Source organism: Lingula anatina, chromosome 1, assembly GCF_051362555.1.
Source record: "Lingula anatina isolate TDL-2025a chromosome 1, LinAna3.0, whole genome shotgun sequence".
Taxonomy (NCBI): domain Eukaryota; kingdom Metazoa; phylum Brachiopoda; class Lingulata; order Lingulida; family Lingulidae; genus Lingula; species Lingula anatina.
In genome coordinates, this window is record NC_141767.1 from 55,227,676 (window position 1) to 55,244,395 (window position 16,720).

General features: G+C 37.2%; 2 protein-coding genes across 2 annotated transcripts; one reads left to right on the plus strand and one right to left on the minus strand.

Annotated features, from left to right (window-relative positions):
- Positions 1-696: 696 nt before the first annotated feature.
- LOC106155033 (glycoprotein endo-alpha-1,2-mannosidase-like protein) lies at positions 697-4,141 on the minus strand. Its single transcript, XM_086999017.1, has 3 exons — positions 3,235-4,141; positions 2,724-2,833; positions 697-2,395 (listed from the first exon to the last, which is right to left on the minus strand). The coding sequence occupies exons 1-3, from the start codon at positions 3,851-3,853 to the stop codon at positions 1,706-1,708; spliced, it is 1,419 nt and encodes a 472-aa protein (XP_086855143.1). The 5' UTR covers positions 3,854-4,141; the 3' UTR covers positions 697-1,705.
- A 51-nt stretch (positions 4,142-4,192) lies between these two features.
- LOC106155037 (uncharacterized) lies at positions 4,193-15,947 on the plus strand. The gene is made up of 17 exons (XM_086999014.1): positions 4,193-4,364; positions 5,574-5,702; positions 6,004-6,165; positions 6,446-6,563; positions 7,280-7,512; positions 7,755-7,964; positions 8,235-8,317; positions 8,571-8,769; positions 9,599-9,705; positions 9,901-10,002; positions 10,225-10,319; positions 10,495-10,595; positions 10,763-10,870; positions 11,185-11,350; positions 11,598-11,726; positions 12,016-12,185; positions 12,469-15,947. Exons 1-17 carry the CDS (start codon positions 4,335-4,337, stop codon positions 14,638-14,640), a joined length of 4,314 nt encoding a protein of 1,437 aa, XP_086855140.1. The 5' UTR covers positions 4,193-4,334; the 3' UTR covers positions 14,641-15,947.
- The last annotated feature ends 773 nt before the right edge of the window (positions 15,948-16,720 follow it).

Sequence of the window (16,720 nt, forward strand, 5' to 3'; positions counted from 1 at the left end):
AAGCCGATTAAGTTGATAGCAATTTAGTGAGACTCCCCAGGGAGTCGACCTATCCAGATGGTTTGATCTAGGCATGGGAACCCAGTCTAAAACCATGTGTACTGCCAACGCCTACGCTGGTGGTACAATTAAGATTATTTTCAGGATGTACAGTCATCTCGACTTTGCAGATTAATAATCATGAAAAGATAAATAAGAACGTGTTTTTACTATTTTTACAATGAGATCCACTTAATATTTCTTCTGTGATATTGCAATTTCAATCTTACCTAGTGGCATTTTATTTTGCCTTGACAATTTTTAATTTGGCCTAGGCCAATTTAAAACTTGAGTGGATTTCAATCTGGCCTGCATCATATATATATATGTAAATATTATAAATGTAGCACCAGAAAAAAAATGTTGCCCACTGACCCGTTCTATGACTACATAACATTTTTACCAAAGATAGCTTTGTCCATTTTCTCATAATTTCAACTTCATTCAAGTACAAAAGCAATCATTACCTTTTCTTTGAAAGGCTTTCGACTCTCCATCATGTCTTTTTGCGAGGGATTTGAATTAAATAATATGTATCATTATACCCATGCATATTACTACTGTCTACTCTTAGAAGTATACCATGCTTCGAACACTTGCATTCTAATGCTCATATAACCATAAAAAACTTTGAAGACAATTTCAAATCACAAGAAATGGACTTATTAAATTATTTATTTTACTCTATATAGGTATGTACTCAGAAAAAAAAATGAAATATTAAATGGTAAACCTTTGTTACACCACATGATTAAGCACCTTTGTCAAGATGGTGGAATGAATAATGACAGTCATTTCACAAGAATGAGGAAATGAAAATAAAGGAACAAGGTACAATATGATACTAACACCCCATTTCCATAGATTAGATCGACCTACTTTAGATCGACCTAACTCCCTGGGGGTTCACGCTAAATAGCTGTCAGCCGGGAGGACACGAAATTTAATTACCCGCTTACAGCTTGTAGTAGGTGGGACGGACATTTAAGTCGGATTATCTGAAAGTAATCTAGTGAGACTCCCCGCTGGGATAGATCGATCTAAAATCTATGGGAATAGAGCCTAAGACCGCATTCTCAATGAATTGAGCCAGGCTTTACAAATCCTGAGAACTAAAAATGGCAGACGTACATGAAAGAAAAACCGCCTTATCTTTTAATAGTCTCTCCGCCTCTCACACGCCTCCTCACACGTAGTCCCTGCGGGGTACAGTAATTAAATCTCGGCTCCGAACATGAATATCTCCGTGAATATCTCTGGTGATATTATCTCCGTAGATAGTCGATTCATTGCTGCTCTACAGGCCAATTCATTCCTTTTTCGTCTCCGTTTTGAAAGAAAATAGAACAGAAGAGCTTTTTTCCTTTGATCGCCTTCAGCCGCCATGCTTTCTTTACCACGAGTTTAACTGATGAGCATGCGCACTTAATATTTCTCAGGTAGCTTCCTCATGGCGAACGGAGCCGAGATTTAATTACTGTACCCCGCAGGGACGACGTGTGGGGAGGCGTGTGAGAGGCGGAGAGACTATTAAAAGATTAGGCGGTTTTTCCTTCATGTACGTCTGCCATTTTTAGTTCTCAGGATTTGTAAAGCCTGGCTCAATTCGTTGAGAATGCGGTCTTACATTCAAGGATCACCTTTACCTAAATTTTAAATAGCAATATCACAATTTGGAAAACTGTCTGACAAAAGTCTTAGTGAGATCAAGATAGAAATCTGGTGGATTCGGTGAATAATCTAAATAATGAAATTTCCCATTCATAAATGGCACTGCATTTTCAATTTGTGTCCCTTCATGCCATTCGTTGAAGGAAGTAATAGATATTATCTCTGGTCTGACTGACATGGCTGTTTTCAACATCCTTTGGTAATATAATCCGTAATGTCTGTCCTTTGTATTTCTGCCATTCCAAGGCCTCACCTGTGTATCAATATATCCAGGACCTACACTTGGTATAAACAATAATTGTGTCCGCTTAGCAAATTCCATAAGAAGTGGCCAGTTAGCAATTTTTGATCCATAAGAAAACCCATCACTTGCAAAATATGTGTAAAATCCATCAAATCCACCCTGCATTAAGTCTTTTTTATGAGTCTGTTCTACTAGCAGTCCTATAAAGATGCCATCATAATGAGAATTTCTCAGACTGGAAGGTCCAGGTTTGAAGATTTTTGCCCAGTCCTTTGGTTTAATTTGATAGGAATCATATATATAGAAAAGTGGCAGTTTCTTCCCATTTCTCATTTGCCTATAGAATGCTGTGTGATTGCCATAGGTATCAATGAGATATTTCACATTATCTTTTAAATTAATAGGATCTCTTCCTTTGTATGGCTCAATATGGAATGCCACCTGCATTATAATGGAGATATTAGGATTATATTTTTTGCACCATATGATACTGGATTATGCAGATTGCACCAGGATTAACAATGCTTATAACTTTATCCTCCACAAATCAACAGTAATACAACATGGCTAAAAACATTAATTTAACGAATGTGATTCTGTAAACTATACTATTATTTATCTCCCTCATTTATACATAATGAACATGAAAAAATTACAGGCACCAAAACTTTAAAGGATGTAAAAATATTAAGACAAATCTCTAAAATCAATGTTGATCTACTGAATACAGTGAACAAATAAAAATAATGTTTGACAGAGATATACTCACTTTCACTTTATGCTTATCTGCTACATCCAGCAGTTTTGGTAAAAAAAATTCTTGTGGCATGCCGTTGTCATCTGCCATATCAGGTGGGTACCAGGACAGAGCGATCACACCTAAAACACAAGTAACATTTACCTCTTTAGCATTAAGCAGTGGACTGATAGGCCTTGAGAGTATTGATGCTGATGATCAGAGCTGTTGAATGTTTGCTAATTCTAATATACCATAGATGACATGTCTGTGTTCTCAAAATATACACCTATAATAAACTTTGTAAAATTTATATCTCTCTTTAAAGCTTTGCGTTTTATACTTGCTTTATATAAACTTATAGTGTAATTGTTAATAGAGTTTCTTGAGTGAACTTTTTATATATCAATTATATTCCATGTATATCTGCAGGACCAGATAACAATGTACAATAAAATGGTACAGTGATCTTTTAATGAAAACCCATAACGCTTTTACAAATACTAGTTGGTCACTTGCCCATCTCTTGCCTAGGGCAGCTTACCAATTCCAGCTGAACTAATTTGCTCCATGTGGGTTTCAATCACCTGAGGATCCTGAGAACTATATGGACCAAGTTCAGGATAAAAATTGGACCCAATATCATCTGGAGGCATATGTTGTCCTTTAGGCCATTTAGCATTTTCTTTTTCATTCCAGTGAGGTAGGTAGGGATGATTCCAATGAATATAGTTCTGATTGTCAAACTTAGGATTTCCATACCATGCATAGTAGAAGACATGCACATTATAATTTAACAAGGGTTCTCCATCTTTTATCACAGTGCTCTTTTGAACGCGTTTTATATTGTCACTTTGGTGAAAATTTGATGTTGGTGAAACTTTTAATTCAAATGCTTTCTTTTTGGGGGTATTCAATGTTGTTACTTTGATAGGATCACCCACAGAGAGTGGTAATGGGGTATTCGTGGCAATCTCGGCATTTGCCGAAGAATAAAAAAATTGTGCTTTTTTCAGCTGCTTGTGTCCCCTATGTAGTTTGTTTTGGAAATCATATACATGTCTCTTGTCCTGTAGAGTAAGGATTCTTATTCCAAGCAACATGCCGACCACAAAACAGAACAAAATTGCTGCTGTCAAAAATCTTTGAAATCTCATCCTCATATAAGAGAGCGTGACTACATTGTACAAGTCTGGTAAAACATGGTGTCATTACACAGGGATCAAATGCATTGTGCTTTCACACTGTATCTTTACATAGTTCTCGGTTTTGCTTGGCTGCCAGTATACTCCCGTCGATTTCTCACATTGCACTTTTTATTTGCCGCACCTTGTAGTCCTTTATGATGTAGTTTACTTAGGCAGCTGGTTTTCCTATGCCCCTCCATTAAGTAACAATAATTTACAATAATACTTCCGGATTTGAATGTGACCGCCAAACAATATGTAAAACAAAAACATTGATTGGATGACCTATTTAATTTGACCAATAGAAATGTTGGTTACAATTATTTGCAGAAATTATGGGATGCCTTAGTCGCCATGATGGATCCACGCCACAGGGCCATGCTGTGTTGAGTCCTTTGTCGCCCCGGTGTTTTGTTTTATAAACTTATCTGGGATATAAATATAAACAACATAGAAAATGGAAGCAGTCAGAGCATTCAACAATGAGGTTTGTCTTGTCAGATTCGCATTTTAATAGTTTAGATAGGCGTTTCGCACTTGTACATTCAGGCGACTAGTAAATGAACTTTTCTTTCAAAAATTGCATTAAATATAGGAACGTTATGTTTGTGAGTTATGTTTGCAGCCACGTTTTTTGTCATATCTGGATACGATTTATTTTTAAAAAACCTCATTCTTAGATTTCATTACCATTCGTAACATATTTACCAGGCCTTTTTGGTTCATATGCAAGTCGGTCTCGAGTTGTGAAGACGTGTGTGTGTGCGCGCGCGCGCGTGCGTGCGTGTGGTTATACTTTTTCTTCATGCATAATAAATATGCAACACAACAACAATACAAATATACATAGCTGTAAAATAACTTTCAGGTAACAACGGCCCTAAATTATTTTGCTTATCCCTCAACTCACTCTGCTGAAAAACCAATTGATTCCTGGAATGGAGCTGATGATAGCTGGATGCTATTTTACAGCTATGTGCAGCTTTATCTTACATGCTTTCACATATGAAGTACATGCCCAAAAAGTGATGAGCACATGCTTGATAGATTTGTCATACTTTTTAATTGTATTTGAAAAGATAGCATAGGAGGTGTGGTATGTCAAAGTATAAAGTATTGCCTATCACTACCTCTCTATATATATACAAACCTTGGGAATTATCACACTACCACACCATGAAGCAGCCAACAGTTTTCCTTAAGATGTATCAGAAAGCAAAAATATTCCCTCATGCTAGGAGTTAAGTATTAAACTGTCTGTCTATAGTTGTGCTATTTGGGGGAAAAAATCTTGAAGACCATCTGCTATAATATTCAAAACTTGTAAGTGAAGTTTCACATGTAAGAAAATCTAATCTTGCTATTGTACAGCTGTACATTTTTGTTTTTCTTTTCCTTTTCCAGATTCTCTGTTTTTTTAAAATTGATATGTAGGCATTTTGTATATTTTATCTGGCAGTCTGTTTAATGATGGTTCAAACATGACTTTGATTACATGTATATTTTAAGACATCTTACTACATCGAGAAATTTTGTCATCAGTACGTTAATGTTTTTTTCTATGAAATGAGAGCACAGAAAAGTTTCAGATTAATGGTGGCTGATAGCTATCTGGTCAATTTTATGTTACAGAATCATTGAAATAACTAGCTGAGGTAATACCTTAATATGCATGTTTGTGCTTTTTTCTTTTTAGTTATCATCTTTGTATGAGACCAAGCCGCCCATATCTAGGGCAAAAATGGCAGCAGTTACAAAGGCAGCCATTAAGGGAATAAAGTTTTATAAGCACATTGTTCAAAGTGTTGAAAAGTTTGTTCAAAAGGTAGGTTGTGTTTGTGAAAATGAGTCTTTAACAAGAGTTATTTTGCAAAAGATTTCATGGATATCTTTTTATCTTTTACTCCAAATTAAGAATGAAGTAAGGTTCCTCTTTATTATACATGGACATTTTTAAAGATTAGTTTGATATTGAAATAGTAAAAGTTACTGACCAATGCATTTCCATAAGTTTGGTGGTAAAATGTTCAGGAATTTTGAGTGTGTGAAGGATCAGAAAAAGGCTTCTTTTTAGCAATAAGATATACATTTCTTGTTTTATAGAAAAACTGTTGGCTTATTTTCAGTGTCGTCCTGAATACAAGGTGCCTGGCTTGTATGTAGTAGACTCCATTGTAAGGCAGTCCCGTCACCAATTCAGCCCTGACAAGGACGTCTTTGTCCCAAGGTTTACCAAGAACCTTATCGCCACTTTTCAACATCTCTTTAAATGTCCCCCAGATGAAAGGGTAAGTTTATATACTTTTCATATCTACCATGCACAGTTTTAATGTAAATGTTGTTGTGTTGTAATTTGCATCTTTGGCTTTTTGTCATGTAAAGTTTTATTTTATAACAGAAATTCTTTCTTTTGGACAAATGTTAGAAGTTTCCAACGTCTGTCCTTTGATTTATTGTGTAGTTTTATAAATGAATAAACCAACGTTCTATGAAATTAATTTTTTAAAATAATGCCAGGGTTTATTTTTTGTGTAATTGTTTCATTTTCATTTCTATCATCTGTTTTAGAGCAAAATTGTCAGAGTACTCAACCTGTGGCAAAAGAATAATGTTTTCCCTGTTGAAGTCATCCAGCCTTTATTGGATATGGCTGTTGATCCAAATAATCCGCAAGCTCTGGCCTCAGGTATGGCCTTACTTGTTTATTTCTAGATTAACATGTGTCAGTCATGGGGGAAACTGTCGGTTTTATTGTATTTGACCAATAAAAAATCAAAGGACTGGAAAGAGTGATGATTATGCCTGTCCTCTAGTCTAACAAGTAGTAGTGTAACAAGATGTTCTTTACAAAACAGAATGGGATAAATAGAAATTTTAAATTTTGATTTGTATTTTTAAAATCTAATAATTTAACATTCATTTTAACGAAAATATGAGTTGTGACATTGAGCTACTCCCTTTTATGTCCCCACATCATGGGTAAGTGAAAATTTTATCAAGTTGTCAGGTCATTAAACAGCCTCTGCTCAAACAGGTTGTCCAGGAGCAGCTGGTTGGCTTGCTGGCTAAACCCTTGGTGTTATAGCAAATAATTGTTAGGCTAATATTTATAAAATGGTATCAATAACTTGATTTTGACCTATACAGGTTTGGGAGGACCTGAAAAGTTTTTATACAAGATCTTTTGGACCTACAGTGGTTCCAATGATTTCCTTATAACTGTTGTATCATCTGTTTTGGCTCCTCAAAAGTTGCTGAAGAAAACTGCAACTTTCCAGTACTATAGTATTAACCAGTTTTTTGAAAGTATTAGTTAACTCACATAATATTCAATTATCAGAAGAGAAATGTATACTGATTATGTTGAAAACATCTCTACTGGATATTTTGTTTGACATTCAGCCCAGCAAGCTGTTGAAAACATGTTGGCCAAGAATTCATCTCAGAAGCAGCAAAGTAAGCCACCTGTGGAACCCAAGGCAGAGCTGGAACCCCCAGCACAGGAGGGGAACCATAGTGGTGAGGGAGAGGGACAACAGCAGGGAGCAGGGGGCTGGACAGGATGGCAGGCTGCTGCTGCTGACAATTCTGACATGCTGAAGACAGTGACTGAATTGATACATGCTTCTCAGCAGGTAGATTATTGTATCTTTCTTTTTCTTAGAAGAAATTATACCTTTGTTTGAAGCCATATTTTGAATGTAGGACTTGAATTGTTTAAGCATACTTTTTCATGTGATAAGTGTTTTTCAGTTTTACTTTTCACTTCATGGTAGTATGAATCAAGTCTTCCATATGTTCTTATTCTTATCAGCTCAAAAATTAAAAGTTGAGTGACTTTTTTCAGAGTTTTTCAAATGATAACCATTTGTTTTAGTCTGGAAGTCTGTCAGATCAGGCAGCTCAGCTGGAGCAGCTTCAATCTTTGCAACATCAACTTGTCCAGCAGAGCCACCTATTGGGGCAAGCACAGACAGCACAACAGCAGCAAGCACTAATGGACAGTAATTTACTTGCTCAGATCACTGTTCTCACACAGACTTTGCTGAATAAATCCCCTCAGGCTCAGGATTCAGGTTTCAATAAAGTAAGAGCTCCAGTTTTGCTAAAGCATTATAGATTTGTTGTACAGTTTTTAGGGAATCATACCATATATATATATGTGTGTGGGTGTAAAGCAATTCATTGATAACTTGGGTTTCTGGGTATATGTCTATTTGATTCTGTTTCACAGCTTTCTTCAATTTATATATAAGACATTCCTAATGCTCTTAACATGTTAGTTGAAAAGCATTTAGGATTGCTGTATTATTATTATTATTATTATTATTATTATTATTATTATTATTATTTGCAGAAGTTGTTAGATTTTGATTATGGTGAAAGTGATGAAGAAGAAGAAAAGAAACCTTCAGTAACGCCAAATAATTCAGGCATAGGGTAAATTGATATTATTTTTATTATGGTATGGACAATTATGTGTTATTACGTCTTTTTCAAGAGTTTTTAAAGAAATGTTTTAAGTGTGAAAATACTTAAATAGTGTGATCCCTATTAAGAATATTTTTGCCCAGACAAATGACCACAAGTGAGTGATTTATTTACCAACAAAATATTGTAAAAACAAAACACATAAATTCAGTTTAACAAATTAATGGATAACAAAATGTGATACTGTTTTTGTCTGTTGCAGCAATGTACAAAGCATACTTAATGACCCAACAGTATTACAGCAGATCCAACAGATGTCCCAGACACTTCAGAAGACAGAGCAACTCCGCACTGAGCTCCAACAAGAAGAAATGAGACAGCAGATGTTGCAACAACAACAAGAAGAATTTGACCAACAGATCATGCAAAGCCATGATTCTCAGGACTCTAGTTTTAATCAGGTATGTACTTCTTAAATGTAAATCTGAAATCGGTATTATTGCATAATGAGAATGTGTGTGTGTGTGTGTGTGTGTGTGTGTGTGTGTGTGTGTGTGTGTGTGTGTGTGTGTGTGTGTGTGTGTGTGTGTGTGTGAGAGAGAGAGAGAGAGAGAGAGAGTAAGATCAAGTGTAACGTACCTATGTAATTGTATTGTGTAGTTGTGCCAATTGCGTCAGATAAGAACACCTGGAAGTGACTTGTTTTTTATTATGTACAGACAATGATCGGTCTGTCTGTCTGTGTAGTCGCTGTCTGACACATGCCCCATAACTGCCAAACCGTATTTTTGTTTTACTTTAAATTTACTGAGTTGCTTTGTTTGGTAAAGAAGCAGGTTGCTTTTGAAAATCGGCATGATACGTTCACATTTACGGTAATTATTCTCTTTTGTTTTTTTTTTCTGCACAATTTTGGTGCCAAACCATATTTTTGTTTTACTGTTAATTTACTGAGTGGCTTTGTTTGGCAAAGAGGCAGGATGTTTCCGAAAATCGGCATGATTGTTTTTTTTTTTTTCCCACACATCAGCATTTTTAGTGGTTTTTATAGCTGATGAAACCAAATTATTTGCTTTTCAATGTCCATGTTACCTGTAGTACATTATGTAAGAGGGGAGAGTGATTATGCTGTTTTAAAACTTAATAGTGCATCAAAATTGACTAAAACATTATTTGGTGCAGTCTTTTCATCTGAACATCTGAACATTTGTCAGCTTTGCTGCCTTGTTTCCTGTATGGTGTCTGTATATTTGTCAGCTTTGCTGTTTAGTTCTCTATTTGTTCTTGTAGGTGTCAGATGGAACAGCTGCAACGCGTGGTGAGCCCCCTTTACCTGGTGAACATCAATCTTCTAGTAGGGAGGACAAAAGGCGACGGAGGTCAAGAGACAGATCAAGGTGGTATAACTTTCTGAAATTGTTTTAATTAATTTTTGTGCATAATGGGATATGTAAAGCATCTGATATGTGAAGGGAGTATCCTGACACATTTTGCTATTAAAGCACTCGTATGTTTAACTTTCTATTGCACATCACTTTATTATTGCTTAATTATAGTTTTATGCAATAAACTTTGTTTTGATGTCATGTTAGGTCACCCAATAGAAAGAGGAAAAAAAGATCAAGGTCAAGAGAAAGGAGAAAACGTTCTAGATCTCGGTCACGTTCAAGATCAAAAGGACATCGTAGATCAAGGTTAGTGCTTAAAATGAAGCTTAATTTTGGAAATTGCTCATAGAATTTGCCTTAGGGCTTCTTCTGAAACTGATAACCATCAGTTCCAATAGCTTTGTTTTCTCTTGGCCTAATGAGCTGCATAGCTTTTTGTTCATTTTGTATTTGAAAACTAAATAGCACAGGTGTGACAGCTTTTGGAATATAAAATAGTAATGACTGTTTTGATAATATCCACATTAGGTCCAGGGAAAGAGAAAAGGAAAAGAGGGATAGAGAACGTGACCGTGAAAGAAGAAAGAAAGGTTTACCACCTGTTAGAGAAAAGCACCTTGCTAGTAAGTAGTCTTTACTATTTTGGGTAATTAAAAAAAATTATGTGTAAAATGTCTTTTTTTTTACCCTTAAGTACATAAAAGTAATTGTTGTCTATTAAACCCAATGACATCACTCAAGTTTTTTGTTTATAAAAACTTTTTAGGCTCAGTGGCTCTGTGAATTTCCTCCTTTCAGTTTGTTCCACCACCTTATTTATTGGACATATTGCCAAAAACACTACAGAAGAGGAACTCCGAGAAGTGGTTGAAAACTATGGACAAGTTACATCAATAAATGTAAAAATTATTTTTTCTTAATTTTTTTGTTTCGCATTTGTATTAAAAAAATTTGTTTGCATAATTAAGTATGCATATGCTGCAGAAAAATACTGAATATGTTGTATAACAGTTGCAACGAAACAAATAAAAAAAAATTATGAACATCTGCATTTTCATTTCTATAGATGATACCACCCAGAGGCTGTGCATTTGTATGCCTAAATGGAAGAAAAGAGGCCTCCAGGGCAGTAGAGAAACTGAAAGGAATAAAGATTAATGGTAGTGCTTTAAAGGTATGGGAAGAATTAAAGATAAAGGCGTGATATTGATTAAAGCACATCTTTTAGTTAGATGTGATATAGTTTTGTAAGTAAAGAGAAGACCCATTTAAGTTAACTGTTAAAATATTTTCAGAGATTGTTTGGTTGAGGCTTATGACCACAAGTTAGTAATTTACTTGTTAACAGCTTCACAAAATGTACAATACAGTTACCACAGCATTTTTTGAGAAGTAAAAAACTTAGCTAATTTCAAAAACTGGATATTGAACATTATTAATGTTGACACATCTTACTGTTTTGTCTTACTTTTTTTCCGCCAATTTTAGACTGACTGGGCTCCAGGTAAAGGTATCAAGCAGTGCCGTCTGAATGAGTATTGGGACAAGGAGTTGGGAGTCACATACATTCCATGGAACAAGCTCCCTGAGGACCTGTCAGAGGCAGCAGAGGGAGGTCTAATTGATGAAGAGACCTTACCTGAAAACCTTAAAGGTGCATTTCAGAAATGCATTGTTTTGGTAATTGTTGAGATGGATGTCTTTGAGAAGTATACAGGTTGACCTGCTTTTGAAGTAGAGAAATTTGACAGTTTGTTCAGAGTATGTCCGTACATACTTCACCTAAATTCTGTTATTGCTATGCACATTTCCCTATTATTTGAAATGTGACAATGATAGCAAATGTCTCCCATGTTGTATAAGCTCGAGTCTGTAACAGAATACAAATTTCTGTCTTTCAGGTGCCAAAACAAACACAGACGAGGACAGCATGGGGACTCCATTAGAAAATATGGGAACTCCCAGCTCCCAGTTTAATCTTGGTCCATCTGCAATGCCTACAGCTCCCCAGTTCCCACCAACTTTAATGGGTAAGTAGGGAGCTTCAGTTACTGTTACTGTATTTATTTTGCAATAATAGAATTTATTAAATATGACTAGTGCTGGTCTTGGTGAGAGGTGACAGCTTGTTTTGCTTGAGTTTCAGAATTGAATCGACTAAAAATATCCAGTGCACCGTTGTATGTAATCATTATCAATGGTTATGAAATTTTTTTTGATCAATAAGTTGAACTTAATACTTTATTAATGTTGTTGATTTGATTGATATGTGCTAGCCTATATGCAAATCTTTCATGAGCTTTCCAAATTTTGTTGTAGGTATGATGCCTCCAATGGTGCCAGGCATGTTACCCATGATGATGCCACACATGATGCCCCCTCTCCCCCCTGGGGTCCCAGCAGCCATGCCAGGTGCACCGCCACTCCCCAGTATGCCCCCAGTAGACCCTAACAAGCCAGAACCTCCAACATCTGCAGCCCAGGCTCAGGTATGCTATGCTATAGTGTGATACCTGTTCATAAGTATATGAAATTTAGTTAAAAAATGCTTAGAGATGGAAATGCTGACTCAGTGTTTCTCCTCATTGAGTAGATTCCCTGTCTATTAATTGTGATATATATATTCAATCTTTATGGCATTTCTTCAAGTGGGGTAAACTATAATAAATGAAATAAAACTTGATTGTCTCTTGATGATGCAAGGTGAGCTTTTGGTTCCAGTGTGCACCATATTTAAAGCAAAAATTACATTCTGTATATTTTTTGTTCTAGCTTAACATGCAACCATCTAGCACAGTGCCCGGAAGAGCAGGTGTAGGGGGAAGCAATCAGTTAGCACAGGCCATACAAAACATAGTAGCCAACTCTGCCTCCATTACAGCAGTGGCCAACACCTCCACTCCTGGTATGATGGCACCACCAAGACCCAGGTTACCTGGCATGCCTAATATGCCCAACTTTGGTATGCCACCTCCAGGGTTTGACATGTCAAAGCCACCCCCAGGAGTCTCAGGGGCGATGGGTGGTGGTCCCCAGGGTGGCCCCCCAGGTGCCAGCAATGGACCACAGTCAGGGAAATCTATTTCCGAGGTACTGCAAAGTTTCACTGGTCAAACCAGTATTCCAAAGCCCCAGCAACCTCAGCAGCAACCTCAAGACATGGACATGGAGATTGAGGATGATGATCATGATCAGAGTGAATCTGCTTACAACAAACCAAATCATTTTCAAGGGCAGTCTTTAAGTCACCAGCAACCTGTAATGGGAATTGGTGTGATAGGTCTCAGAGCCCCAAGACCTGACTCTAGTCCTCTTTCCAGGGGTCCTGGAGAACCTAGGCCTTCAGGGCAGGGAGACTTTAGACCTAGAGGTATTATTCCTGGGAACCTATTAAGACCAGATTTAAGTCCCAGAGGAGGAAGTAACATGGTAGGACCCAGGTTCCCAGGACAATCCATTGGTCCAGGTGGCAGTCAACCCAGACTGCCTGGGCCAGATATTAACCCTGTCAGAGGAATGGGTCCTGATGTGGGCCAGCAGAGATTTCCTGGTCCAGGAGGATCACTTTTACGTCCTGGAGGGCCAGATGTCTCCCCACAGAGACATCCAGGTCCTGACATGGGTCCTCAGCGTCACCTTGGACCAGATGCTGGGCCTCCACCTCAGAGACATCCTGGGCCTAACTTGGGACTTCCCAGGCTTATTGGTCCACCTGACCGAGGCTTGCCAAGACATCCTGGACCTGAGATGAGTCCACAGAGACCAATGGCACCTGATATGGGCCCTCAGAGACACCAAGCTCCAGATATGGGAGGCCTCCAGCGATTGCCAGGTCCAGATCTAGGCCCTCCACGTCTCTCTGGACCAGACATGGGACCCAGAGGACAGATGGGAGATATGAGGCCCAGATTAGGGGGTCCTATGGGTATGAACCCAATGGTAATGGCCTCAAGGCCTGGTGGAATACCTTCACTGATGCAACAACGATTTGGACCTCCTGGTCTCAGAATTGGAGGCCCCCCGCAACAGGGTATCTTTCCCCCCAGGTTTGGAGGTATGGGATTTCAGAGTCGTCCTACGTTAGGATTCCGTGGTCCAAGCCAGCCTGGTGCTATAGATGGTCCTGGAACGTTTGACCCACCTCTTCAGGGATTCAATGGAAATTCTAGAGAGGATCAGTTTCCATTGGATCATAGACCAGAGGAGGATCATTTCAACAGAGAGAAGTCACAACGCTGGGGAGGAGATAGAAATTCAGATTTTAGAGGAGGGAATGATAATAGAGACTTGAGGCATGAACAAAGAGAAGACAGACAAGGCAGGGACAGATTTTCTCGTGACAGAAATGATTCAAGAGATAGAGACAGACATGACAGTTGGAATCGTGATAGAGATTGGGATAGGGATAGAGATCGCCATCATAATTCCAGACGAGATAGTAGGAGAGATAGTGATAGAGGAGATAGAGATAGACCAGACAGGGAAAGGGATAGGCATGAAAGGGATAGGTCTAACAGAGACAGAGATCGGTCTGAAAGAGAGAGGGAGCATTCAGATAGAGATCAAAGGGACGGAGATAAAATTGAAAAAAGGAGAAGCAGATGGGGTTTTGATACAAAACCAGAGGATGACAATGAAGCAGCAAATAAACAAGAAAACAAACAACACTTTGACAATGAAATCCAGAACAATAACAATCAAAGTCAAGAAATTGCTGCACCTACATCACAGGAAAATGCTGCTCCCATAGTACATGACAATACACATGCTACAGTGGATGAGCAGGAAAATGAACTTTTAGTAAAAAATAATAACTTAAAAGTTTTGACCTCTAGCTCAGAAAATGATGTTGAAACAATACCCAATGTAGTAGAATCACCAAAGACTGAACAAACTTCTAATGTAGAGGTTAATGTGGGAGAAAGTGTTCAAGAAGAGAGTTGATTTTAAAAAAGTTTTGCATGCTTAACAGCATGAAGGGGCCGTTTTACCAGAAGGGTATCAGTGTGAAAATGTAAGATCTGGCTTTGGAAGATTACACTGGACAGTTTTAATCAGGAACTCTTGTTTCAGGCTTCTATGTTTGATGTTCTTTTTGCAAACTTTTTGGCATATTGAAAACCTTAGTTTATATTATTTGAAAAGGGTATACAAATTTTGTTTTAGTGGTCTTTTCAATTTCTGGGGGGAGGGGGTGGCATTTAAGGACGAGTAATTAAGAAACTGCGTTCATGATAATGTTAGGAGATCGTAAAAAAGCAGACTTCATTGGGGGTTTGATTTTGATAGGCCCTGTCGACTTGACTGTGATGATTCTTTGAATTACAGAGATCCCCATGTAATAAAATCTGCTATGAAGCCATTTGTTAAGAGATGATTCTTTTTGGTGTTGTCAACTAAAAGACCTCTACTATTATATTGCAGTTATATTGGAATGATTATTTAAACTGCATTTTGACTTTTTTTTAATGTAGTGCAAGTATGGCAAAATACATTTCTAAATTTGAATAGATCATTATGCAGGGTTATATATTTTGGACCAAAGGTGGTATTTAATGCCTGAAAGATTCACATTCAACTAAATCAGTCTTAGAGAGATTCTTTCAAGGCTAGATAGTTAATGGAAAAAACTGGCTCTCCATTCACAAAGAATTTTACCTTGAAAATAGCAACGCTTGTGAAGCCGTCTTGACGTCAAGGCATTTCATAAGGACTAAATAATCACTTGCCACTTCATTTTGTCTTATTCTAAGCCTTAAGACCAGTTCATTCATGGTCTTTTTTATTGCTCCCAGGAATGACTATATCCATTTAGGTGTATCAGCTGCATCTATTGAGAGATGACTTCATCAGCTCCTCAGTTTCTCTAGTTAGCCATTCTTGTACTGCAGTTATGTTTAAAGCCAAAAACCTGGGTCATTTTGTGCAATCTGGTCCAATTTGTAATTGCTTAAATTTTTGATGTGTCTTCATCTAAAGCCAAGTAATGACCAAGAGATGGGGGTTATCAGATGTGTTGGATGTGAACCTGAAACCAGTAAGCTGAAAGGTTGGTGAACGGATAAGAACAGTTTTTTGAAATCTTTTGCTTGGAGGTAAGATTTATGCACAGATGAGCAGGATGTACTTGCATTGACTTGGTTTTATTAAAAAGGATACATTTGACCAAGTGATTTCTACTCTGAAACAATTTGTTTCATGTAAAAACTATTACAGCACTAAACCCTGATACAATAAAAGATTGACAAGTAGTGAAGAAGTTCTGTTAATGGTACAGCTACCAACCACGGTGTTGCTTAATTGTTTTATATCTCGGCCTTTTCCCTGTGTAAATGTTTTTGTGACTTGATTAATTTTCCTGCATGTAAAGATACGTACAAAGAAACATTAGTAATTATAATGCTGTTTTGGTTTTTTTCCTTGTGCTGGTTTCCCAAAACAACAACAACAAAAGGTTTGAAGTTGAAGACCTTATTTTGGCTTACTTAAGGGCTACTCCACTGGATTTCTTCCACTAAATTAAATTATTAAAGGTTTTCTCCACATGTTTCAAAATCCCCAACAGTCATATCTGTGCCCTTGAAAACTTACATTTCCCAATTCATACTAAGGGACAATTAAAACCCTTTAGATGTAAGATATATCTATAGATATAAAAAAAAAACTGACATTTTCTTGTGTGAAATGCAACAATGCACATGATTTTGTAACTTTGACTGGCCAGTCATTTTTAACCAATATATTAAATTGAAACTGAATAAAAAATTGAATCCAAGTGCAGGGATGGGTCAAGCAATAACTCGTGAATAGGAAAATTGCTATTTACCCTTGGAAAATTCATTTTGGTAGAAAAATCCAGTGGAGTTGCCCTTACAGCTCAATTCAGGGGAAATCTGCAGCAGTTCACTTAGAATGATTATTTGTGAAAAACTGTTGCAGTAGCCATTTCTTTCTGGTTTAAAACCAGCAAGTTTTTCATTTTAAGGGACAATGACAGATTTATATGTTAGGTCAAAGTATACCA